General features: G+C 45.5%; 1 protein-coding gene across 14 annotated transcripts in view; it reads left to right on the forward strand.

The window, feature by feature from the left end:
- Positions 1-27,419, forward strand: part of SPIDR (scaffold protein involved in DNA repair) — a 475,882-nt gene that overhangs the window by 441,828 nt on the left and 6,635 nt on the right. For 12 of the 14 annotated variants that reach the window (XM_003823268.5, XM_034966040.3, XM_063606749.1 and 9 more), the window contains 5 exons: positions 10,507-10,717; positions 11,334-11,486; positions 25,035-25,128; positions 26,753-26,867; positions 27,232-27,285. In XM_003823268.5, the coding sequence (XP_003823316.1) occupies positions 10,507-10,717; positions 11,334-11,486; positions 25,035-25,128; positions 26,753-26,867; positions 27,232-27,285 (627 nt within the window). Of the gene's footprint in view, positions 1-10,506; positions 10,718-11,333; positions 11,487-25,034; positions 25,129-26,752; positions 26,923-27,231; positions 27,286-27,419 lie in introns of all 14 variants that reach the window. The other 2 variants (XM_008976887.5, XM_034966041.4) reach the window with 2 other exon arrangements.

Consider the following 27,419-nt stretch of genomic DNA (forward strand, 5'->3'; position numbering starts at 1 on the left):
AAAAGTGTTTTTAAAGTCCAGTTAAGCATGCCCCATATACTGAAGTGGCAGTAAATCCATTCCTTTTACAGATGCAGACTACCAGCCACTGTGCTAAGCACTGGGGTGTAAGACACCCAGGTACAACCCTGTCCCCAAAGCTTCTCAGCCCAGTAATGTTCATTCTTTCCCGACACTTAGGCAGGTTGAAGAAAGGAAAGAGATGGAGAAACCTCATTTATGTGGTGGAAGTGGGAATCTCAGGATTGAGCTCAGCTACTTTTGGGAACTTTTAGAGCCTTCAAAACTGAAAGCCCCCCCCATCCCACCTCCATGGTCCCTGTGAGGCCTTGGGCTGTTCTAGGGAGCAGTGGCCTAGAGGAGCTTGCTATCAATCAACTAGGAGTAGAGGAGGGAAGGAGACCTGCTTGCCAGTTTGAATGCATGGACTACATTCTGCTAGAAACCTCTGCCAGCCCTTACCTTATGGAGGAATATCCATGTAGATCTAATCACCCAAGAGGGATTGAGAACATCCTGTTTGTTAAACTCTTGTCCACTCATGGGCAATGTGCACCGGGTGCATCTGTCATGGTGCAGGAGAGAGTGAGTGCCCCACACATTGCCTCCTTGAGGGTGTGTATGAGTGGAGCAAACCAGGCCCCAGATGCCTGCACTCACCTGGGCTGTCGGTGGATCACCAGCTACCAGCCAGGCCAGAATACTCAGGAATTGCCCAGCAAGGAGTCTCAAGGGAGGGCAGGAGGCTGGCACCTTGGCCAGCAGCCTCGGCCAGGTGCCTCAGTGCACCACGAGTCGGGGGACAGTGGTGGGGGTGGCACCAGGGGCTGTCTTCTAATCATACTATGCCTGGTTATCAAGATCTGACACTCACACCCCTCACTTTTCTTTTTGTTGCTGAAGTATGCTAAAGCACACCCAGACCTCATGCCATTTCACCCTGACATGCTTGTTACGAATCTCTTCAAAGCATTCATGGTTGCATACAACCCAATTCAGCTGCCTGGTTTTGGAGCCTTTCTCTTCCGCTTAAGTTATCCAGAGTTATTTTCTGTTGTGCATTTATTTTGAACAAATTCTTTCCATTTCTCTGATCATTCTTAGACAGTGGAAGAATAAGAGAGTGACTAAAAGAATATGTTTCATAACTTCTAGTCAAGTTCTTGATGAATTGCATATATACGAGTATCATTAAATCAGTGTTATCACAAGCATGTTAAATCAACTTCTCTTCCATCTGCATCAGGGGTAGTGGGCAGACTGTTTCTGTAAAGAGCCAGATAGTCAATATTTTAGGCTTCTTGGGTTGTATGGTTTTCATAGCAACTACTCAGCTCCACCTTGCAGTGCAAAAGCAGCCATGTTGTCATTCACAAATGAATGAGCAGGGCTGTGTTTCAGAAACCTTTATTTACAGACACCAAAATTTGAATTTAACTTAATTTTTACTTGTCACAAAATATTCTTACGGTTTTTTAACCATTTAAAAATGTAAGAACCTTGAATAAACATAAAAACCATACTTAGCTTACAGGCCTAGCCCACAGGCCATGGTTTGCTGACGTTCTTCAGGTGCTGAGCATGGCTGGAGGACACAGGAACTCTGACGCAGAAAGAAAAACAACCCGAGTGTCTCCTGGTGTCCCGTAGGTTGTACTGAATGCACAGTGCGGTGTGTGTCAGGGAGAGGAGACGGGGAGGGCCATCTACTGACAGCCACCGAGTAGGATGCAAGCTTGTTACCTAAGGATGCCATAGGTGCTGCGCAAGAACACAGCGCTGATACATATGATCATCATATGAAAGTACTTTAAGGCTTTATCTCAATTTAATTTTTACATTTCAGATGTAAGGAGTGTGCTTTAGGTGATATGCTAGTAACTGTCAATTGCGTTTCCTTTCCTTCTCTGCAGAAAGTGTGTGTGTGTTTCTGCAGCTTAACCTGTGGATTAGCTAGTGCTTGCCAGCGCATAGAGTCTTGCCCACAGAAAGGAAATCAGAGGGCTGAGTTGTGAATATAAATGAACCACATTTAGCTCTTTATTTTTTATTATCAATACTTCACCACCTTTAATTCTGTCAGAGATTTTTCAGATTTTCAAACCATTCTCATGTACATATCATTTTATCTCAGCAGCAATAGTGTCACTGTTCCTAATTCCAAGTGGAGAAGACCAAGGCTAGGCCTGGTTATCTGCTGTCTCTGATACACACAGCCAAACCCTGGTGGAGCCTGATGTGGGTTTCCTGACTCTTACTCAGCCCAGTGTCCCCTGGTGCTTCCTGGCTCCACGGTCCCTCAGTTACCTGGTGCCCTGGGGGTGGGGCAGGGACGCAACACACCCCCACCCCCAACCACATGCTGACTGAGCTTGTGCAGGTACTTCACCGCGTTGTCTCATGTCCTTGTCTGTCAAATGGGTGTAACATTCTCTCACCATATTGGATTGTTCTAGGATGAATTTAGGAGTTTTGAAATACCCTTTTTCCTTTGTTTTCTCTTCATCTGTTCCCCTTTTCATCATTTGACAGCTGATCAGTGCCTCTCGTGAAGAAATGGAGAATGATTGGCATGAGTCCCTCAGTGGTGCTCCCTGTGAGCACCCCAGTGTCCGGCTCAGGAGATAGGAGGATAGGGCTCCCAGCAAGGACGAGGCAGGGCACGTGCTATGTCCCATACTTTCCAAGCCTGAGGAGACCTAAGACTGACTTCACGCTCCTCTGCCCACCTTGAGAGGGGTCAGTGTGTGTAGGGATGCCCCTGGCATCTGGCACATTCCTGCTCTTCTGGGTCATGGGCCAGGCGGTGGCTCTCTGTGCAGGTGCCTTTCACCCATAGGGAGAATGCTGTCCTCAGAGCAGCCACGTGGCAGTTGCAGCTAACACTCCTGCCCACGGCCCTCTGGCTGAGACCGAGGTTGAAAGTAAAGAAAGCAGGTGTCAAAATGCTTGCACCAAAGCCAGTTGGAGGGGAGCTCTGGGGCAGAGAAAGACCAAGAGTGAAGCAGGTCATCCACCTTGCCCTGTGAAGGGGTCCTCCCTCAGAGAGGTAGAGAAGATAATGTTAATCCCCTCCTATCCAAGAAACAGGCTCCCACCAGTGCAAGTGCAGCTTTCAGTGAGCATGGCTTCCAGTGGGCATGTGTGCCTAGGAATCAGTAGTCCTATAGCCACAAAACAGTCAAAGACCTGGAACCCAATGGAACAGGTTCCATGATCCACTGAAATTCTGTCTGTCTCCTATAGTCTGCTTTTGTGTGTAAAAGAATCACCAGAAACCAGCTGTCTCAAGAAGGAATAGAAATAAGCTGACTCCTGGGGCCAGTCCGTAGTTAAGCCTGCATCCTTGGCAGTGAGGGTTGACTTTCAGAATGGCACCATGAGTCATTGCTGGAACTCCAGTCATAAAAACAGACCCAGACTAGGCGTGGTGGCTCACGCCTGTCATCCTAGCACTTTGGGAGGCTGAGGCTAGAGGATCTCTTGAGGCCAGGAGTTCCAGACCAACCTGGTCAACAAAGCACGACCCCGTCTCTACAAAAAAATTAAAAATTAGCCAGGCATGGTGCTGCATGCCTATCATCTCAGCTACTTGGGAGGCTGACATGGGAGGATCCCTTGAGCCCAGGAGGTTGCTGCAGTGAGCTATGATTGCACCACTCCACTCCAGCCTGGCTGACAGAGTGAGACTCTGTCTCAAAAAAAAAAAAAGCAGATTCAGTTGTATTTCCGTTACACTAATGACTAAGTCATGAAGGTGAAAAAGATAGTTTTCATATTTAACTTTTATTTTGTAATAATTATAGTTTCACAGTAGATTGCAAAGAAATACACGGGGGATCTGGTGCACCCCTCCACCCCCATGTCAATATCCCACACCCACAGTAACCACAGTAAAAACCAAAACCAGCTGGGCGCGGTGGCTCACACCTGTAATCCCAGAACTTTGGGAGGCCAAGCCGGGTGGATCACGAGGTCAGGAGATTGAGACCATCCTGGCTAACATGGTGAAACCCTGTCTCTACTAAAAATACAAAAAAATTAGCCGGGCATGGTGGCAGGCGCCTGTAGTCCCAGCTACTTGGGAGGCTGGGGCGGGAGAATGGTGTGAACCTGGGAGGCGGAGCTTGCAGTGAGCCAAGACCATGCCACTGCACTCCAGCCTGGGCGACAGAGTGAGACTCCGTCTCAACAACAACAACAACAAAAAACAAGAAACTGACACAGGAACAATCCATGGAGCACATTCAGGTTTCAGCAGCCACGCGTGCACTCTGTGTGTTTGTGTGTGTATGTGTGCGTGCACTTCTGTGCAGTTTTGTCACATGTACAGCCTTGCATCACTGTCACTGCAGTCAGAATCCTCCGCTGTGCCATCACCACCGATTCCTGTGTTCGCCTTTATAGCCACGTCGATCCTTTTTTCATCCCTAGCGCTGGCAACCACTCACATGTTCTCTGTCATTATAATTATGTTGTCTTATGGTTGTTACATGAATAGAACCATGCAGTATTTATCTGTATTAGTTTCCTACTAGGATTACCATATAAAGTTCCAAAAACTAGATAGCTTAAAACAATAGAAATGTATTCTCTCACACTTCCGGAGGCCAGAAGTCTGAAATCTTAGCAGTGGCTAGTCTCAGTGCCTCACACCTTTAATCTCAGCACTTTGGGAGGCTGAGGCAGGAGGATCACTTGAGGCCAGGAGCCCAAGACCACCTTGGCCAACATAGTGAGGCTCCGTCTCTATTTAAATTTTGTTTTTAGGCCCAGTGCTGTGGCTCACACCTGTAATACCAGCACTTTGGGAGGCCGAGGCAGGTACATCATCTGAGGTCAGGAATTGGAGATCAGCCTGTCAAACATGGTAAAACCCCATCTCTACTAAAACTACAAAAAATTAGCTGGGTATGGTGGTGCACGCCTGTAGTCCCAGCTACTCGGGAGGCTGAGGCAGGAGAATGGCTTGAACCTGGGAGGCAGAGGTTGAGTGAGCCAAGATCGCTCCATTGCACTCCAGCCTGGGTGACAGAGTGAGACTCTGTCTCAAAAAAAAAAAAAAAATTCATTAAAGAAATATAAGGTGTTGGCCAACAGTATTGTCTAGAGATTCATCCAAAGGACTAATAATGTTGAACATCTTTTCATGTGTTTACTTGCCATCCATATGTCCTCTTTGGTAAAATCCCTGTTTACATCTTTTGCCTATTGTCTAATTGGATTGCTTGTTTGTTGGTTTATTGTTGAGTCTTTAAAGTTATTTCTATTTTTTAAATACAAAACCTTTGTCAGATACAGGATTTGCAAATATTTTCTCAGGATCTCTAAATTCTATTTTTATCCTTTTAATGATTTTTCTTAACATAGTAGAAGTTTTTAATTTTGATGCAGTCAGATTTACCAGATTTTTCTCTTACAGATCACAAGTTTTGTTGTCAAGTCTAAGAGAAGTCAAGTCTCTTTGCCTAGTCATAGGTCCCAAAGTTATTCTTTTGTGTTCTTTTCCAGAAGATTTAATTTTACACTTTACCTTCCAAGTCCATGATGCATTTGGAGTTGGGTTTTGTATAAGGTGTGTGGTTTAGGTCAAGGTTAATTTTTTCACCTTTGGATATCCATTCATTCCAGCACCATTTGTTGATATATCATCCTTCCTCCATTAAATTGCTGTTGCACTTTTGTCAAAAATTAATTGGGCATATTTGTGTGGGAGAGATCTATTTTTTCCTGATAAATTTGCATTGGTAATATTTTTGCCTTATTACTAGCATTATAGGTGTCTGTATCATCTATGCTTAAATACTTTTCCTGGGCCGGACACGGTGGCTTACGCCTGTAATCCCAGCACTTTGGGAGGCCGAGGCAGGTGGATCAGCTGAGGTCAGGAGTTTGAGACCAGCCTGGCCAATGTGGTGAAACCCTGTCTCTACAAAAATACAAAAATTAGCCGGGCATGATGGCAGGTGCCTGTAATCCCAGCTACCCGGGAGTCTGAGGCTGGAGAATCACTTGAACCTGGGAGGCAGAAGTTGCAGTGAGCCGAAATTGTGCCACTACACTCCAGCCTGGGCGACAGAGCGAGACTCCGTCTCAAAAACAAACAAACAAACAAAAAACTTTCCCTGATTACACAGGGCTATAAAAATTTTTATTAGACTTTTTTCTTTTAGAGCAGTTTTAGGTTCACAGCAAAATTGAGAGGAAGGTACAGAGATTTTCCGTACACCTTCTACTCCCACACATGCACAGCCTCCCCATTATCAACATCCTTACCAGGACGGCACATTGCTCACAACTAATGAACCTGCATTGACACATCGTACTCACCCAGAGTCCACAGTTTACATGAGGGTTCACTCTTGGTGGTGTAATTTTATGGGTTTGCACAAATATGTAATGCCATGTATCTACGATCATAGTATCATATGGAGCAGTTTCAGTGACCTAAAAATCTGCTCCACGTGTTTATTCCCCCTCCCCACAAATCTCTGGCAAACATTCTTATTTTTACCATCTCCATAGTTTTGCCTTTTCAGAATATTGTATAAAGTTGGAATCTTAGAGTCTGTAGCCTTTCAGACGGACTTCTTTCACTTAATAATATGCATTTAAGTTTCTGTGACTTCATGGCTAGATAGCTCGTTTCCTTTTGAGTGCTGAATAATGTTCCATTGTCTGGATGTACCACATAGTTCAGTTTAGTTATTCATTCACATACTGAAGGACATCTTGGTTGTTTCCAGGTTTTGGCAATTATGAGTAAGAAGACTTTTTTTTTTTTTTTTGAGATGGAATCTCACTCTGTTGCCCAGGTTGGAATGCAGTGACGCAATCTTGGCTCACTGCAACCTCTGCCTCCTGGGTTCAAGAGATTTTCTTGCCTCAGCCTCTCGAGTAGCTGGGATTACAGGCATCCGCCACTACACCCGGCTAATTTTTGTTTGTTTGTTTTTGAGATGGAGTCTCTCTCTGTCGCCCAGGCTGGAGTGCAGTGGCATGACCTCAGCTCACTGCAACCTCCACCTCCCAGGTTCAAGCAATTCTCCTGTCTCCACCTCCCGAGTAGCTGGAATTACAGGCATGCACCACCACACCAGCTAATTTTTGTATTTTTAGTAGAGACAGGGTTTCACAATGTTAGCCAGGCTGGTCTCGAACTCCTGACCTCAGGTGATTCACCCGCCTCTGCCTCCCAAAGTGCTGGGATTACAGGCGTAAGCCATGGCGCCCAGCCTAATTTTGGTATTTTTAGTGGAGATGGGGTTTTACCATGTTGGCCAGGCTAGTCTCAAACTCCTGACCTCAAGTGATCCACCCACCTTGGCCTCCCAAAGTGCTGGGATTACAGGCGTGAGCCACCATGCCCGGCCAGAGAAGAAATCTATTTTTAATAAACTTTTAGCAATGTAGTGGTAGTACTAGTACTGCTTTCATTAGTTACTGATGTCTTTTTACAGATAATTTTATTGTTACTGACTTTGTTCATAACCCCAATAGTAGGACAATTTTATAGTTAATTTCAAAGGAGATTAGAACATTTTGGTATATTAATAGATTGAAAGAGAGACCACTGGCCAAATCCAGAGTATTTACAAAAGCATCTAAAATTTTTGGACATTTTCAGAACCTCCAACCTCAGATAATCTTACATAAATCTTTGCCCTTCCTGAAATATTCACCAATTTTTTTTTTTTTTTTTTTTTTTTTTTTTTTTTTTTTTTTGAGATGCTCTGTCAGTCAGGCTGGAGTTGCAGTGGTATGATCTCAGCACACTGCAACCTCTGCCTACTGGGTTCAAGGAATTCTCATGCCTCAGCCTCCAGAGGAGCAGGAATTACAGGCATGCACCATCACGCCTAGCTAATTTTTATATTTTTAGTAGAGACAGGGTTTCACCATGTTGGCCAGGCTGCTCTCGAACTCCTGACCTCAAGTGATCCACCTGCCTTGGTCTCCCAATGTGCTGGGATTACCACGCCTGGCCAGAGAAGAAACCTATTTTTAATAAAATTTTAGCAGTGTAGTGGTAGTACTGCTTTAATTAGTTACTGATGTCTTTTTACAGTTGATTTGATTGTTACTGACTTTGTTCATAACCCCAATAGTAGAGATAATTTCATAATTAATTTCAAAGGAGATTAGAACATTTTGGTTCATTAATAGATTGAAAGAGAGACCACTGGCCAAATCCAAAGTATTTACAAAGAGCATATAAAATCTTTGGAGGTTGTCAGAACTCCCACCCACAGATAACCTTATAGAAAGCTTTGCCCTTCCTGAAATATTCACCTTTTTTTTTTTTTTTTTTTTTTTTTTTGAGACGGAGTTTCACTCTTGTTGCCCAGGCTGGAATGCAATGGTGCAATCTCAGCTCACCGCAACCTCTGCCTCCTGGGTTCAAGCAATTCTCCTTCCTTAGCCTCCCGAGTAGCTGGGATTACATCTATGTGCCACCACGCCTGGCTAATTTTGTGCTTTTAGTAGAGATGGGGTTTCTCCATGTTGGTCAGGCTGGTCTTGAACTCCCGACCTCAGGTTATCCGCCCGCCTCGGCCTCCCAAAGTGCTGAGATTACAGGCATGAGCCACCACGACTGGCCCACTAATTTTTTTAATTTTTTTTTTTTTCTTTGAGAAGGCGGTCTTGTTCTGTCATCCGGGCTGTAGTGCAGTGGTACCATCACAGCTCACTGCAACATTGACCTCTTGGGCCCAAGCAATTCTCCTACCTCAGCCTCCCAAGTAGCTGGGACTACAGGCACTCGCCACCACACCCAGCTTTATTTTATTTTTTGTAGAGATGGGGTCTCACTATATTGGCCCAGCTGATCTCAAATTCCTGGGCTCAAGTAATCCTCCCGCCTCAGCCTCCCAAAGTGCTGGGATTACAGGTATGAGCCACTGTGCCCAGCCCACTTATTAAATATCAGTATGGGCCAATGAATTCATCTTTTATTCAGCAGGTTATATCTATTACTGTATTCATTTTGATGCTCAATTTTACCATATTTAAGCTGGTTCCTGTGTCCTTTGGACACATGCCCGTCATTCTTTGAGTACCTTATTTTCTGACACAGTAAGATGTGTCAAACTCATCTTTTGCTTTCTGTGCTCTGGAGTCAGCCATCTTTTCAGGAAGCTCTGGTTGATTTTAATGGAGAATGGCTTTTTGGTTTTGGGGTTTTTTTAGTTTTAGTTGTAGTTTTTCAGAGATGGCATCTTGCTATGTTCACTACGCTGAAATGCAGTGACTATTCACAGGCATGATCTTGGTGCACCACAGCCTCAAACTCCTGAGCTCAAGCGATGCCCTCACCTCAGCCTCCCAAGTAGTTGAGACTGCTCCTGAGTCACTTGTGCCACTGTGGCTGGTTAAGAATGTTACTTAGAAGCCAAGATTCGGGTTCTAGGTGGGCTTCCTGCCATTGAGATATCATTGCCTCTCTGCCCTCTCAGTGGACAGAGGAAGGAAATGTGTGTGTATATTCATCCACATACACACACAACTATATCTACTTCTATATTTCTATCTATCTAAAATCATTATTTCATACCAATACTTCCAACTCTAGATCATTACCACAGAATTTATTCTAAGTTTTCTTATTTCTATATGTATAACTCGCTTCTCCAACAGTAAGAAGCTTGGCTTCATTTTCCTCAATATTACTTATTCATACTTCCTGTATATAATCAACCTCCTGACAATGTAGGCCACCTCCTTCACCCCAACCCTCAGCTACACACCACACAAGTGACCTTCTCTGCCCAGTCCTGTTAACTGGCCATGTGGAATTCTCAGCCTGACCACACCGTCTGTGCCAGCAACACCAGCTGAACCTCCAACTGGCCACATCCTCAGGCCCTGGCCCTGCTGACCATCCTTGGCCCCATTTGTGTCTACTGAATCCTAAGCCCTGACCAAAAGGAAAGGGCAGAATACCAGTCTAATGGAACTTGAAAAGGCATTACAAGTTTTGAAGATAAGAAAAAAAATGAAAAAATATAGAAGGAAAGAAGAAAATAATAAAACCTGTTGCAGATGCAACAAATATGCGACACCAGCTTTATACCAAGGCCCTGTACAAAGTCTGAGGGCAAGTAAGATCTGTTCCTAACCCTCAGGAAACTTACAACTGCCTGGAAAGAATAATATGTATGTACTACACAGGAAACAATGTTGTAATTAACATTCTAAGTATATAAACAGAGGATCAGGAGGAAAAGAAGAATGGATTCAGCCTGAGGATGTCAGTGGACAAATGGAATGCTGCCAGGGAAGGGTGGCCTGTTCCCAACCAAGGAAGCCTTTAACCAGGTGCAAAGTCGAGGCACCCAGGGCACATGGGGCTAGTGACCAAGATGTGCAAAGTCTAGTGTATGTTTTAAAGTGTTTTTGAAATAATATCTTAAATTGTTAGTATATGTATAACTTCTGCTTTTAAATGCTTTCGAAACATTTTTTGTTATAATAATTAATCTTTATTGTGTCTTCAAATTGTAGCTGAAGAGTCTGCTTCTTCTGGAGCAAAGGGAGATCTGGCTGCTAGTGACCGATGTCACTCTGCAAACGAAGGAGGAGAGAGACCCCAGGCTCCCCAAAACCCTGCTGGTCTATGTGGCCCCCTTGTGTGTGCTGGGCTCTGAAGTCCTGGAGGCACTCGCTGGGGCTGCCCCTCACAGCCTCTTCTTCAAGGACGCTCTCCGTGACCAGGGTGTGCTTGCTTCTCCACAGCTTTGATGCAAGGGCGACTGATCGGTGCCCATAGAATACCTCTTGTGGCCTCTGGATGCCTCCATGTTGCTTGGACGCTGCCGGCACCTTCACGGAGCCCATCACAGACATGGCCCATGTACCAGCCTCCAGCCTTCACTGACCCTGTAGCAGCCACCTGGGCAGAACCAGCTCCATGGAGATGCTGTGCTCACTCCAGAATTGTCTGCTGGTGGCACCCCATACTGCTGCAGAATCCACAAACAAACCAAAAGCTAGAATATTATAAATGCGTATACTTAGATCAGCCAGCCCCTTTTTCCAGGGATCAAACTAAAATCCTGCCTAAGCTATCTTTTTTAATTTTTATTGAGTTATAATTCACATACCACATAATTTACCCTTTGTGGATTGACTTGAATCTCATATTTGAGTGCTTTTTTAGCTTAGCTCACGGGGTTCAGGAGTGTGCACACACAATGAACGTGCTGCTGGACACAGTCCCATAACTGCACCTTCACCTGCATGACTCAAGGGATAGCAAAGGAGACTGCCATTATGGGCACAATTCACTTTTTCTTCAAGGCTTCAATAACCTGAAGTGTCTCTGTCGGCAGGTCGGATTGTTTGTGCTGAACGAACTGTCCTCTTGCTTCAGAAGCCCCTTTTGAGTGTGGTCTCTGGTGCAAGTTCCTGTGAGCTGCCTGGCCCGGTGATGCTCGACAGCCTGGACTCTGCCACACCTGTCAACTCCATCTGCAGTGTTCAAGGTAGGCAGCCATCTCACAGGAATTGGTGTTTATACTTTCTTAACTGTTATACTTTATATTCATTTACTCATTTATTCAACAAGTATTTGTGGAGCACCCGCTAAGTTCCAGACACTGGATACATAAAGAACAAAAGCAGAAATTGTTCTTGGTATCAGACTCGAGTCTGCACAGAAAGATGTGAATCAGATGAACACAGACAGGCCTATCCTCAGGCTCTGAGTGCTCTAGCCGCTGATAACCTGGGCCCACGTCTTAGTGGGGAACTCAGGGAAGGCTTCCCAAAGACAGGAGCCTCAAGCTGAGCTCTGAAGCATAGATGAGACTACTTAGGTCAGGGATGGAGCAGGAGGAACATTCCTGGGAAGAGAGCAGGACTTCGTAAGGCCACTGGCATGAGAAAGTTGGTGAGCAGGGGTGTCTGGGAAGAGGCAGGACAGGCAGCCAGATGGAGGGGGGACCAAGCTGAGGCTGGTGGGCCCACCACGCTGGTGGTGTCAGGAGTGTGTTCTGTCATTGGTACAGGCGGCCTGGTCTGATGTCCTCCCTGCAGAGCAGAGTGGAGGGACTGGGTGGCAGAGGTAGAGAAGGAAATCCAAGGGTGGACTTAGGGAAATCGGCAGGTTGAGCGATGAATTGGGCATAGATGGAGGCAGAAGACATCTGACAACCTCCGAGCTCCTGGCTCAGTTGAGGTAACAGTGGTGCTGTTCATTAAGTAGGATGTGGCAGGCAAAGTCAGCTTTGAGGGGACCCGCTCAGTTCTGTCGGGAGAGTTTGCGTGTTTTACATATATCTGAGATGTTTCAGCAGCTGGTTAGATATGTGAGTCTGGAGCTGAAAATAGCATTATTATTTTCTCTTTTTTAACTTTATAAAACTTAGTAATAAAAGTCATACATGTCTAGTGGAACTAGTGAAAAATAAGAGAAAGTTAACAGCCCACCCTCTGTCCCCGGCTTCCTGCCTGTGCTGGCGCATCCAGGAGACACAGCTGCCCGCCTTGAGGGTGTATGCATTCTTGCAAGTCAAATGATTTACTGCACATTATTCTGCCACTTGCTTCCCTCTAGGAGGGATGTCCGTCCAGGTGGGGGGAGAGGTCGAACTCAAGAGTTTAACAGTTGCATAGCATCCCCTCATATGAATAAACTCTTCCTCCACTCATGGACATCCAGGATCTCTCATGTTTTTGCAATTATTAAACAAGGCTGTAATAATCATTCTTGGACATCAATCTCTACTGATTTCTGTAAAGGAGGATTTCAGCGGTTTGGGGTTTATGGACTTTTTAAACAACTTTATTGAGCTATAACTCAGTAATACCCTATAATTCACTCCTTTAAAGTGTTTTTAGTATTCACAGAATTGTGCAAAGATCACTACAATCTAATTTTAGAACAAAAACCCATACCCGTTATCATTCACGCCCTGTTACCACCCACCCTCCCACACCCTAGTCTTAGGAAACCACCAATCTACTGTTTGCTTCTATGAATTTGCCTGTTCTGTTTTTTGGGGGGGTTTTTTGTTTTTGTTTTTGTTTTGAGATGGAGTCTCGCTCTGTCACCCAGGCTGGAGTGCAGTGGTGTGATCTCTGCTCACTGCAACCTCTACCTCCTGGGATCAAGCAATTTTCCTGCCTCAGCCTCCCAAGTAGCTGGGATTACAGGCGTGCACCACCATGCCCGGCTAATTTTTTTATTTTTATTAGAGACAAGGTTTCACCATGTTGGCCAGGCTGGTCTCGAACTCCTGACCTCAGGTGATCTCCTCTCCTCGGCCTCCCAAAATGCTGGGATTACAGGTATGAGCCACTGCCCCCAGCCTATTCTGGACACTTCATGTTAACTGGAATAATATTTAGGCTGGTGCAAAAATAATTGTGGTTTTTGCCATTAAAAGTAATGGAAAGAGCCGTGATTACTTTTGCACAAACCTAACATACTATGTGATCTTTCATGATTAGCATCTTTCAATCAGCATAATGTTTTCAAGGTTCATCCACAATGCAGTGTGTATTTCTTTTATGGCATAATAACATTTCATTGCACAGATATACCACATTTTGTTTATCCTTTCCTCAGTTGATGGACATTTCATTTGGGTTGTTTCTACTTTTTGGCTACTACGAATAAAGCTGCTATGAATATTCATGGACAAGGTTTTGTTTGAACGCCTGTTTTGAAATTTGGGGTATGAATCCAGCACTGGAATTGCCAAGTCATATGGTAACCCTGCATTTAACCTTTTTGAAGAACACCAGTGTTTTCCAAAGTGGCTACACTAGGGGTTTGTGCCTCTCTCTTTTTTTTTTGGAGATAGAGTCTTAGTCTGTCACCCAGGCTGGAGTGCAATGGCAAGATCTCAGCTCACTGCAACCTCTGCCTACTGGGTTCAAGAGAATCTCCTGCCTCAGCCTCCCAAGTAGCTGGGACTACAGGCATGCACCACCACACCTGGCTACTTTTTGTATTTTTAATAGAGATTTTGCCATGTTGGCCAGGCTGGTCTTGAAATCCTGACCTCAGGTGATCCACCCACCTCGGCCTCCCAAAGTTCTGGAATTACAGGTGTGAACCACCGCACCCAGCCGGTTCAAAGCATATCAAAATTCAGAATTCCGAGCGTAATGTCTAAGATGGCTGGTGTTCCTCACCCTTACCTATAACTAGTTCCTGACTTTTTATAATTGATAAACAGAAAACTCTTGTGATTCCATTGTTGCTTTCACATTCTTTTCACTGTGTTGAGGCCATTTGGATTTTCTCTTCTGTGCATCTCCTTTTGGGGTTAATGCTAACACATTACTGCAGTTATGGGGTGATGGGTCATATGGGGCCTCCATTTTCTCATCTGTAAAATAGGGCTAATGGAATCAGCCTCAAAACACTGTTGAGAATTAAATGAGATAATGCTCAGGAGGCTTTGGGGGCTTTGAAGCTCTGAGTCCAGTGGAGAAAACAGACATCTCAGTACTGGTACCAGGAGTCAGGAAGGGAGGGAGGGATGTCTGAGGGCTGCAGCCACTGACTGCAGAGGGTGGGTGGCCTTAGAACTGTCAGGATTTGTCAAGTAGAGTTGGGCAAGGCTGTAAGAGCAGGTGGAAGGGCACGTGGAAAACCCACAGAAGTGCTGGGAGCAGTTATAAACCCTCCCAAGTGATGGGAGAGGGGCAGGGACCAAGAAGGGCAGCAGGGGACCCAGTTGCTTGTGTATTGCTCTGCTTTCCCTGGCCATGTGGAGATTATATGGTCAGATTTTTTAATGAAGAAATTCTGCAGCCCCAGAGACTGTGATGCAAAGCAGGGAGAGATGATTGGCAGGAAGAAGAGGGTCTTCAGGGGTGGAGCAGACTGCCTGGCCCACGTGAGCCAGCGTGGAGCTGCTCTTTGGTGTACAGCAGCACTGTGCCCCTGAGCAGACCGGCTACAGGGACAGGGCATATGGTGCAAAGGGATGCAGCCTGGTCCCTGGGGCGCATGTGCTATTTGTGTGCCTTTGGCAGTGACCCATCGCTCGCTTCCAGGGCTTGCTGGTCTCCAGGCTCATGTATAAGGACATCCCTTCCACCTTCATTCTCTTCATTGGTTGCTACCTGTTCTTCTCCCACCCCCTCAGCAATCCCAGAGGCCAGGATTAGTCAGGGGCTCAGGGAGAACATCCCACAGTGAAGGTCTCAGCTCTGGGTCTGAGAGTCACAGCCATGCCACAAACCAGTTAGGCTGCATGGGACCCTGTTATTTTATGACCAGAAGAATCGCCACCACCCATAGCAGTGTCTCATGAGAAAATGTGTACCTGAAGAACCCCAAGGAGGGTTTCCCTAACCCATTCCTAACTACGGCCAGTGAGTGCCACAGGTGCACACAGAGGCAGATCCTCACCTTTTGTCCCCGTGGCAGTAGGCCTGCCTGTTGGTACACTGAGGGAACTTTGCTCTAGATGGTCAGATGCAGCCTCATGTGACTTAGTGCAGTGACCTCCCTGTTGGGCATTAGCTGTGTTGGCAGCAGCTGGGAACACTGATGAGGCTCAGTCATCCTTAGGCCCCACCTTACTTAAACTGAACCTTCAAATGGGTGTTGAAAACTAAATATGTGTAATGTAATCAATAGGCAGTTTGATCTGTCACAAAGCTCTGTTCCTGGTAGCAAATTTAGGTGTTCTAGAGATCAGCAGTTCAGATTCTTAAGCACCTAACCACTGGAAGGAGAGCAGCACAAGATGCCATTCCTAACACTCGGCTGCTGCCTTCAGACCTCTGTGGGCTTTGCTGAGTATAACACCTTTCTAAAATGAGAGCAGCCCTGGGGCACATGCTGTTGGCACCCTCCTTAATCAAAAACAGCTGCACAGGTCCAAGCCCAGTGTCCATATGCCAGACACATTGAAGGACTCTAGAGGCTGGGGTTCCCTGTATCCAGTCCACCCAAGCCACATTTCAAAGCTTGTAGCCGGGATCTGTGCTTTTATTCCAAGGTTTGAATGGACAGTAATAGTGGAGGCATGCACTACTAAAGCTACGTGCTTGCCTCCATGTGCAGTAGAGAGGGCATCATATCAGTCACATACGGAGATCAAACACACATTTGTCCTTTGCTCATCCAATGCTGTTCCCAACTAAAAGCAAAGAAGCAAGATTTCTAAACAGGGGAGGAAACATGCTCCGATTGGTTCATGTATTTTGCATGTATTAAGATGAAAAGTATTTTTTTTTTCTGTGCCCTCATTTTACAGATTGGTGAGATCAACGTTTCTGACTAAGCCAGTTGTATTTAGGCAGTTTTTCCTTCTCAAATTCACTTAAGAAATATGCTTAAACTACTTATCTTTGGCTCTTTTTTTTTTTTTTTTTCATTTTTCTGTACCTCATTGGAGGCAAGGGCTCCTTTTTATTTTTATAACATGAGCACTAGTCAGGAAGATGAATTACTATCCTCATGGTTTAAGTCACCTTTCATTTTTTCATTGCACATTGATAAAACTTTATTTTATAAAGTGTAAACCACAGTAAGACATTCAGACATTACCTATAAACTTCATTTTCTTTTAGAGAAATATTGAAGAATAGAAATACGGTCTTGGCCAAGCAATGGCAGGATTCTTTTTTTTTCCCCTCAACTTTTAAGTTCTGGGGTACCTGTGCAGGACGTGCAGGTTTGTTAAATAGGTAGACGTGTGCCATGGTGGTTTGCTGCACAGATCAACCCATCACCCAGGTATTAAGCCCAGCATACATTAGCTATTCTTGATGCTCTCCCTTCCCCTACCCAGGGCTCCTTCTAAATAGAGAAAAGTTGGAAACCCTCACAGGTCTTCCCTGTGAGAGAGCTGTGGGTGAATACTGAGGTGAGGTGGTGAGCAGGAAGGGAGTGGGTACTGGGGGAGGTGGCCTGCATGGCACAGAGACAGCACTAAACACAGGCACCATTGGTTTGCCAATGAGAAGTTCTAGGCCTCTCAACGTCAGTTAGTAAATGTCCTAGGAAACTAAAGTCACTTTAGTGGCCTGAACAGGGAAGCAGCCCTGCCATCCTAAGCTTCATAGAAAGGATATAAGTACCAGGCTGGGCGTGGTGGTTCATGCCTGTAATCCCAGCACTTGGGGAGGCCAAGGCGGGCGGATCACGAGGTCAGGAGATCGAGACCATCCTGGCTAACACAGTGAAACCCTGTCTCTACTAAAAATACAAAAAAATTAGCTGGGCATGGTGGCAGGCACCTGTAGTCCCAGCTACTCAGGAGGCTGAGGCAGGAGAATGGCGTGAACCCGGGAGGCAGAGCTTGCAGTGAGCCGAGACTGCACCACTGCACTCCAGCCTGGGCGACAGAGCGAGACTCCGTCTCAAAAAAAAAAAAAGTAGAAAGCATATAAGCACCAGTTGTGTCTGGCCAGTCTGATTACGGCCAGCATTGCCAGCAGCTGGGAATTTGCCTTCTCCAAGCAGCTACAGCTGGCCCAGGCACTGGGCTAACAAGGGGTGAGTGCCCTAGGAGCCAGGCTGGAGGGACCAGGGGTTCCTACTCCTGGGAAAGCCAAGGGAGCCAGAGTCTCAATGCTCCTCACACCCAGGGAAGCCAGGGCCCCCACATCTCCCACACTCAAGGAAACCAGGGAAGCCAAGGCCCCCACATCTCCCACAGTCAACCCGCACTCAAGGAACCCAATGCTCCTTACATTTACAGGAGCCAGGGCTCCCATGCCCCCCCACACCCAGGGGAGCCAGCATTCTCTGTTTGTGTTGTACAGTTCTGTTGGTTTTGACAGATGTAGAATACCATGTACTACCATTACCATTAGTGTATCATACAGAATAGTTTCACCACCCTAAAAATCCTGTGCTCTGGCTCTTCATCCCTCCCTCCCCACTGACTACTGGCAGCCACTCTTCTTTGTACTGTCTCTGTAGTTTGGCCTTCTCCAGAATGTCATATAGTTGGAATCATGCAGTATGCAACCTTTTCAGATTAGCTTATTTCAGTTAGCAATATGCATTTAAGGTTCCTCCACATCTTTTCATGGCTTGATAGCGCATTTCTTTTTAGCACTGAATAGTATTCCATTGCATGGATGTACCACAGTTTTCTGGTTTGCTTCCAAGTTTTGGCAATTATTAATGAGGCTGCAATAGACGTGTGTGAAGGTTTTTGTGTGGGCATAAGTTTTCAACTCGTGGGTAAATACCAAGAAGTATGATTGCTGGATCATATGTTTAGTTTTGGAAGTAACTGCTAAGCCGTCTTCCAAAGTTGGCTGTATCATTTTGCATTCCCACCAGCAATGAATAAGAGCTCCTCTTGATCCACATCCTCACCAGCATTTGGTGTTACTAGTGTTTTGGATTTTTGCCATTCTAATAGATGTGTAGTAGTATCTCATTGCTGCTTCAATTTGCAATTCCTTAATGACATATGACATTTAGCATCTTTTCATATGGTTATTTGTCAACCTCTTTGATGATTTGTCTGTTCAAATCATTTGCCCATTTTTTAATTGGGTTGTTCATTTTCTTATTGTTGAGTTTTAAGTGTTAACAGTCCTTGATCAGATGTGTCTTTTGCAAATATTTTTCCCAGTTCATGGCTTGTCTTTTCATACTTTTTTTTTTCTTTTTTGAGATGGAGTCTCTCTCTGTTGCCCAGGCTGGAGTGCAGTGGTGCAGTCTTGGCTCACTGCAACTTCCACCCCGCTGGTTCAAGCAATTCTCCTCCCTTATCCTCCTGAGTAGCTGGGATTACAGGCGCCTGCCACCATGCCCAGCTAGTTTTTGTATGTTTAGTAGAGACTGGGTTTTGCCATGTTGGCCAGGCTGGTCTTGAACTCCTGACCTCAGGTGATCCACCCACCTAGGCCTCCCAAACTGCTGGGATTACAGGCATGAGCCACCGCTTCTGGCCCTTTTCATACTCTTAATAAGACTTTTTGCAAACCATAAGTTTTAATTTTAATGAAGTCTCACATCAGTTGTTTCTTTCACGAATTGCATTTCTGGTGTTACATCTAAAAACTCATTGTAAAACCCATGATCATCTAGATTTTCTCCTGTTTTCTTTCTAGGAGTTTCGTGTTTTACATTTAAGTCTGTGATCCATTTTGAATTAATTTTTGTAAAAGATGTAAGATCTATGTCTAGATTCATTTTTTTGCCTGTGGAAATCTAGTTGTTCTGGCACCATTTGTTGAAAAGACTGTTTTTTCTCCATTGAAATGTTTTTGTTCCTTTGTCAAAGATCAGGTGACTATATTTATGAGGGTCTGTGTTCCCTTGATCTATTTGTTCTTTTGCTACCAGTACACCATCCTAATTATTGAAACTTTTTTTTTTTTTTTTTGAGACAGAGTCTTGCTCAGTTACCCAGGCTGGAATGCAGTGGCACGATCTTGGCTCACTGCAAGCTCCGCCTCCTGGGTTCACGCCATTCTCCTGCCTCAGCCTCCCAAGTAGCTGGGACTACAGGCACCTGCCACCATGCCTGGCTAATTTTTTTTTTTTTTTGTATTTTTAGTAGAGACGGGATTTCACCATGTTAGCCAGGATGGTCTCAATCTCCTGACCTCGTGATCCACCCACTTTGGCCTCCCAAAGTGCTGGGATTACAGGCGTGAGCCACCGCGCCTGGCCAATTACTGAGACTTTTAAGTCTTGAAGTCGGGTACTGTCAGTTTTCCAACTTTGTTCTTGTTCTTCAATATTGTCTTGGCTATTCTAGGTCATTTTGCCTCTCCATATAAACTTTAGAATCAGTTTGTTGATATCCACAAAATAACTTGATGAGATTTTGATTAGGATAGTGTTGAGTCTGTAGATCAGGTGGGGAAAAAATGACATGTTATAATACTAGAGCCTTCTTATCCATGAACATGGAATATCTTTGCATTTATTTATATCTTCTTTGATATCTTTCAGAAGAGTTTTTTTGTTTTCCTCATACAGATCTTGTACATATTTTGTTAGATTTATACCTAAGTATTTCATTTATTTTGTTGCTATTGTAAATAGTATTATTTTTAATTTCAAATTCCAATCGTTCATTGAGTTTCATAGGAAAACAATTAACTTTTTGATATTAACCCTGCAACTTTGCTGTAATCACTTAGTAGTTCCAGTGGTTTTTTGTTGTTTCTTTGAGATTTTCTCCATAGAATACTAGGTCATCTGTGAACAGTTTTCTTTCTTTCTTCTCAATCTGTGTATCTTTTATTTTATTTTCTTGTCTTACTGCATTAGCTAGGACTATCAGTACCATGTAGAATAGCAGTAGTGGGAACATCCTTGCCCTGTTCTTAATCTTAAGGGTTAACCATGTATTTTCTCACCATTGATTATGATGTTAGCCAGAGGGGTTTTGTTCTTCCATTTGCTGGAGATAGTATCAGTTTGGAAGAAAATAATATTAGCTCTCCTTCCCTTCTTTTATTACACTCTTCTTTTCCATCTACCTACCTTTGCATCTGCACTTTATATTGTTAAGATTGGTAACATTCTGTTGTATAACTATAATTAAGCTTTGCACACATTTTCTACAGATTGATTCTCAAAGATGAAAATCATTCTATACAAGTTGAGTATCCCATATCCAAAATGCTTGGAACCAGAAATGTTTTGGATTTTTTATTGGTTTTTTCATCCTTTTTTTTTTTTGAGATGGGGTCTTGCTGTATTGTCCAGGCTGCTGTCAAACTCCTGGGCATATTTTGGTTTTAATATTTTTAAGACAGCATCATCCAGGCTGGAGTGCATTGGTGTGATCATAGCTAACTGCAACCTTGAACTCTTGAGCTAAAGCAGTACTCCCACGTCAGCCTCCCAAGTAACTAGGACTACTGGGATGGCACGCACCACCATGCCCAGTTAATTTTTGTTGTTGTTGTTGTTGTTGTTGTTGTTGTTGTTGAGACAGAGTTTCACTGTGTTGCCCAGGCTGCTCTCAAACTCCTGACCTCAAGTGATCCCCCGGCCTTGGCCTTCCAAAGTGCTGGGATTACAAGTGTGAGCCATTGTGGCTAGCCATGTGTCTTTATGTAAACAACATATAGTTGGTTCTTGTTTTTTGTTCACTCCGATAGTCTCTGTCATTTAATTTGTGTATTGAGACCATTCTCATTTAAAGTGATTATTCATATAACTGAGATAATATCAACTGTATTTATAACTGTTTTCTATTCATTGCCCCGCTTGTTTCTTTTTTTTATCTTCCACTCTCTGCCTATTCTGATTTTTATTGAACATTATGATTCCATTTTCTCTTTTCTTTCAAAATATCAATTATACTTTTTTTTTTTTTTTTTTTCCGGAGAAGGAGTCTCGCTCTGTCGCCCAGGCTGAAGTGCAGTGGTGTGATCTCAAGTCACTGCAAGCTCCGCCTCCCGGGTTCACGCCATTCTTCTGCCTCAGCCTCCTGAGTAGCTGGGACTACAGGCACCCGCCACCATGCCCGGCTAATTTTTAGTATTTTTAGTAGAGACAGGGTTTCACTGTGTTAGCCAGGATGGTCTCGATCTCCTGACCTCACGATCCTCCCACCTTGGCCTCCCAAAGTGCTGGGATTACAGGCGTGAGCCACCACGCCCAGCCCAATTATACTTATTTTTAAGTTTTTCTAGTGGTTACCCTGGAGTTTGCAATACACTTTACAGCCAATCAAGTCCACTTTCAAATAACACTGTCCTGCTTCACAGGTAATGCAGGTACCTTATATCAGAGTGTTCCTGATTTCTTTTTTTTTTCCTTCCCATCCCTTGTAACACTCCTGTTATGCATTTCACTTACTCAAAAGGTATAATCATTGATTACATTATCATTATTATTTAAATAAACTATTATCTTTTCTATCAATTTAGAATTAGAAATGTAAAAGATTTTATTTTACCTTCATTTATTCCTTCTCTAATATTCTTCCTTTCTTTATATAGATTCAAGTTTCTGACATTTCATTTTCCTCATATCTCGCCATTTTCATGTAGCATTCCCTGTGGGCCTCTTCTGCTTCCGGGCCTGTTCTACAGCTGCCCTGCAGGCCCGCATGTAGGGTTCAAGATTTGTAAACAGACTTATCACAGAGGCAGGGCTGAGTGCTGCCAGATCCTTTAATGAGAACCAGTCAACTAGGCATTAAGAGAAAACAAACCCCCAGCTGCAAAATAACAAAGATTATCCAAGCCTCACATGCAGGAATGTCCATAGCAAGGTAGCAGCTAGGCAGTGACCTACTCCTACACAGTCCTCAGCCTGCACACCCACCAGCCACAGGTCTGCCCACCTCCATCAGATCCAGGCAAGGCTGGAGTCCTCACTGCTGTTTGGCAATAGCAGTTGCCCCCATCTCAGCACCTCAGATTTGCTCTGTTCTGCCCTGCCCTGGTCCAGAAGATCTCAGTGATGACATGTCCGCTGCATGGCTCCAAGGGGACCCCTTCACATCTGCAGAGAGTTGGTGCTAGGGCTTGGGCAGCTCTCCCAACAGCTGAACGAGCTGAGCATCTGGGTCTCAGATGGCTGAGTACTGAACATTTTCTCTGAGCAGAGTTTAAAAGGACCCTGAATATATTCTGAGCATGGAGCAGTCACTCACTGAGAGCTGGCAGCATCCCTCTGTCCATCCAGGTCTCAGTGATGGGGTGAGGGGGAGACACTCACTCCTTGCTGGTGTCACAAGGCCTCCTCATCTCTATTCTCCCTGAGTGGCAGCTCTGGGGTGTGCGGAAATGTTTCTCTGCTGTGTCTTCTGGGGTGAAGTCGTTTGGCAGCGCTGGTTTTCCCTCCCTCACTCTGCTCACCACCTCTCTGTCCACCACTCACTAGCGATGGGACCTGGTGCAGGGCTGTAGGAAGGGATGCAGCAGGCTCACATCTCTGTGGAAAGAGGGGTGAAGTCCTATCTAAACCCAGGCTCCAGCTTCTAAATAGAAGACTTGTGAGCCCTGACTTCTTTCCATCAGGAGATAGGGAGGAAGAGGGTATAGCAGAGTTCAAGTTACTGAAGAAATGTCTGCACCAGGCGTGGTGAGCGCCAGACCCACCCATCCTGAGGACCCTTTGAAAGGACCTTTTTAAAAAGATGTGTTTGTAACTAAGCAATACACCTTTCCCAAACCTAATTACAAGACATTTCTGCACATAAGACAAGCAAACTAAAGACTTAATGGCAAACTGCTGGCAAGTTCATGAGTATGGTGTCCTCAACCCTGATGTAAACTATCTTTTTCTTTCTGATGCTCATTTAAGTGAATGTCTTTTGTTTTTGTTTTTGTTTTTTTGAGATAGAGTCTCTCTCTGTCACCAGGCTTGAGTATAGTGGCGTGATCTCGGCTGACTACAACCTCTGCCTCCTGGGTTCAAGCGATTCTCCTGCCTCAGCCTCCCGAGGAGCTGGGACTACAGGCGCGTGCCACCACGCCTGGCTAATTTTTGTATTTTCAGTAGAGACGGAGTTTCACTGTGTTGGCCAGGATGGTCTCGATCTCTTGACCTCGTGATCCTCCCACCTCGGCTGCCCAAAGTGCTGGAATTACAGGCATGAGCCACTGTGCCCGACCTTAAGTGAATGTTTAATCATACACTTCCCAGCCATCTCTTGAAATTTATTTAGGGTTGCCAGAAAAGATTTCCACAATGGCTTATGGACCTCAGATGAAATGTATTTCCTCAACTCTTGCCTTATTCTCTAATTGGAAGGAAATTGCTTAATCCCATATAAATGTAAATGCTATTAACACCCATGGATATCCTAGGATAAAAAGGAACTTTGGCTGGTAGCAGTCTACTTTTTATTAAGGTAGCAGTCATTTACCAAACACCAGTAAACCAGTGAGTGGGCCTTTGGTGGGCCTGCAGGCCCTGGGCAGGAGCCAGGCCACAGTGGCAGATGTGCTCTGGGGCTTGGGGATGCAGCCGCTCCTTTCTCCCCTTGCACCTCCTCATGCGCCTGCCCGTTGTGAATTAGTCAACACTGCTTTCCAGCTGCATTACGAGCCTTTATTGACTTTGCTTTTCATCCCTTTGACCCACTTTGACAATGTCATTAGCTAGGGCAGCCTTTTCAGAATCAAGATCTATTATTTTCATTTTTAAAAAGTCATTCAAGTATGCATTGCATGAATGCACTTTAATAAACCAAGCCTACTCATTCTCATACTTCTGATTTATCCTCTAAAGATAAATTTTCTCCCAATGCTGGTTTTAGTGAGGAATGAAATTTTTTGCGCCAAGAGTGGAAAGGAAGACCTTTCTATTTTTCTAGAAACTCAGATTTTACTTTTTCTTCAAACATCTAATTTCACCGCTTTTCAACAAGGACATCTGAGATTTGGTGGTGTATCTAGATGATATCTACAATGCTTCACATCCAAGAAAATCAGACCATCCCAATCCCCAGCAAGCACTGACCAACTGTGCTCACCCGGCCTCAGTCCTGCCATGGTGTGCAGAGTTGGCTGAGGCCCCGTGTGGCCCGCCCTGGCTGTCTTGTGGACCCCCCTCACTCCCTTCCTCAGGAAGCCATGACCCTCTGGGATGCCCAGGGGTGTCTTTGACACACGTCTCAGGTGTCTTTTCCATTTGTCAATTTACCATTTGTTTCATCTTTTTTTTTTGGGGAGTGGGGACAGGGTCTTGCCCTGTCACCCAGGCTGGAGTGCAGTGGCATAATCATAGCTCAAACACTCATTACTGTGTTAAGGAGTCTATATACTATTACTGTGCTACAGAAAAAGCACAGACCTAAATATGCAATATGGGGAATGTTTGAGGGACTGAGGGCCGGCTCAGCTGTGGCGATGTAACTACCTATGCATCTGGAAAAATATCCCAACAAAAATACTTCAGTTAGGTGGTAATATGCAAGTTTTAAAACGTACTTCTTATTGTTATAATTTTTCTTTGTACAATAAGTGGAAATTATAAAAATCTTAGGAACATGTATATAAACTCCCAAGTAAGGCAGAAATCACGAGGCCCCTCATGTTGTCCTCTGCGCGTGGAGGAGCAGAGGAGTCAGAGAGGGCAGAGCCGCCTCTGAGGTGGGCTTTCCTTCTCTTGGGCCTAGGCACTGTGGTTGGCGTGGACGAGAGCACTGCTTTCTCATGGCCTGTGTGTGACATGTGTGGCAACGGGAGATTGGAACAGAGGCCGGAAGACAGGTAAGGGGACAGGGGCTGTCCTGAAAGCCCTAGAACTGAAAGGGCACAGAAGCAACCCAGCCTCAGAACCTGGGCCTTGCTACCTCAGGTGACTCCCTTGAGACCTCAAGGGGCAACCTCCGCCTCTGCTGAGCAGCAAGGGAAGAGGCCTCTGGGGCCCAGTGGGTTTTCCTTACTGAGATTTCTGCTGTTTCTTGCAGCTGCTCCTGTTATGAGATAGAAGTGCTGGGTTTTGTCCCCACCTCCTTTATTATCAGCCAGGAGAATTAAAAAAACAGGACAAACATGAATAAGTGAAAAAAACCTGGTGACTGTATAGCCTAGCTTTTGTGAAAGGTGCAGACGTTTACAGAGACCACTTTTACAGTGAGCAGCTACTGGACAGATGTCCCTGCCCACCCCACTATGCTGCCCTCCCTTAGGGTCTGGGCCGGTGTCAGTGCAGTCTGTCCCTATGAAGTCAGTCCTCCGGCCTCCCAAGTGCAGTGTCATGTGATAGAAAGGGACAGGCTCATTACTTTTCTGCTTCTTAAAAAGCAAAGAGGCTGGGCGTGGTGGCTCACGCCTATAATCCCAACACTTTGGGAGGCCGAGGCAGGCGGATCATAAGGTAAGGAGATCCAGACCATCCTGGCCAACATGGCAAAACCCAGTCTCTACTAAAAATACAAACATTAGCTGGGCATGGTGGCGCGTGCCTGTAATCCCAGCTGCTTGGGAGGCTGAGGCAGGAGAATCTCTCGAAACGGGGAGTCAGAGGTTGCAGTGAGCCGAGATCACACCACTGCACTCCAGCCTGGCGACAGAGTGAGACTCTGTCTCAAAAAGAAAAAGAGAAAAAAAAAAGCAAAGATCGGCCAGGTGCAGTGTCTCACGCCTGTAATCCCAATACTGTGGGAGGCCAAGTGGATCACTTGAGGTCAGGAGTTGAAGACCAGCCTAGCCAACACGGTGAAACCCCATCTCTATTATTAATTTTAAAAATACAAAAATTAGCCGGGCATGGTGGCACACACCTGTAGTCCCAGCTACTCCGGAGGCTGAAGTGGGAGAATCACTTGAACCAGGGGGAGGTGGAGGTTGCAGTGAGCCGAAATCGCACCACTGCACTCCAACCTGGGTGACAGAGAGAGAGCGAGACTCCATCTCAAAGAAAAGAAAAAAACACACAAAGCAAAGAGCAAATGTCTCCTTGGCATATCTGGGCTGGTGGCCTTACACAAGCCATCACTGGACTGTGTGGAAGAGATGAGCACATGTGCAGGCATGCAGGGTAGCACACAACAGTGGCTGTGCTGGCAGCTGAGAGCAGACTTTCTCTTCCGGGCCACGGGGCAGCCTGACCCCTGGCCTCCCAGGCTCTGACCTCCCTTCCTGGGAGGCTCAGCATCCCCTCCTCTGCTCCCCTCTTCAGCCTCCAGCCAGTGCTACTCGAAGCTAATGTTCATCCCTTGGACAGGCTGAGTCCAGGCAGCTGCAGGCCTCTCTCAGAAACTTGATTCTGAGAGTAAAGCCCCGTTTTCTAGCTCAGCAGACACTCATGTTTAAGAAAATGTCTCCCACTGGAGCTTTCCTGACTTGTGCCTCCCGGGGCCTTGTCTTTCCTTGGCTTTTCATATACCAGAGGCGCCTTTTCCTGTGGGGACTGCTCCCGGGTGGTCACATCTCCTGTTCTCAAGAGGCACCTGCAGGTCTTCCTGGACTGCCGCTCAAGACCGCAGTGCAGAGTGAAGGTCAAGGTAGGAGCCAGGCCAGAGCACGCACGCACTCCTAGCTCACTGCAACATAGCGAAGGTGAGACAGAGCTGAAGCAGGTGCACGTCCTCCTGTACGCCTGCAGAGGCGCTGGGACTCGGCTGGGATGGCTTGCATCTGGAACTCCCTCTAGGTCCTAGGAGCTTCCCTAGGAAAGGTGGGAGGATGCACCCTGTGTGAACACAGTCTCTCCATGTTAAAACACATCTTTGACCTAAGGCCGTGAGGCTGAAGCTCTGAAGACAGGTGGTTTGGATATAACATGTTAATTTTTGGGAATGAGTGATTTAACTTGAGCACTTACTGTGTTGGAGGGAGTTTAACCCAGCCCTGCTTCTGCTGTTGCAGCTGTTGCAGCGCAGCATTTCCTCCCTGCTGAGGTTTGCCGCCGGTGAAGATGGGGTAAGTGCAGGGGGCCCAGCCCAGGGGGCCGCACACTCGGTAGCCTGCATGAGCAACTCATCCCCAGAGGAAGCCCCCACTCCCAAATGTGTTCTATTACAACCCATCCCACTAGGAAGTGGTGTAGACACTCG

Source organism: Pan paniscus, chromosome 7 (assembly GCF_029289425.2).
Source record: "Pan paniscus chromosome 7, NHGRI_mPanPan1-v2.0_pri, whole genome shotgun sequence".
Classification (NCBI taxonomy): Eukaryota; Metazoa; Chordata; class Mammalia; order Primates; family Hominidae; genus Pan; species Pan paniscus.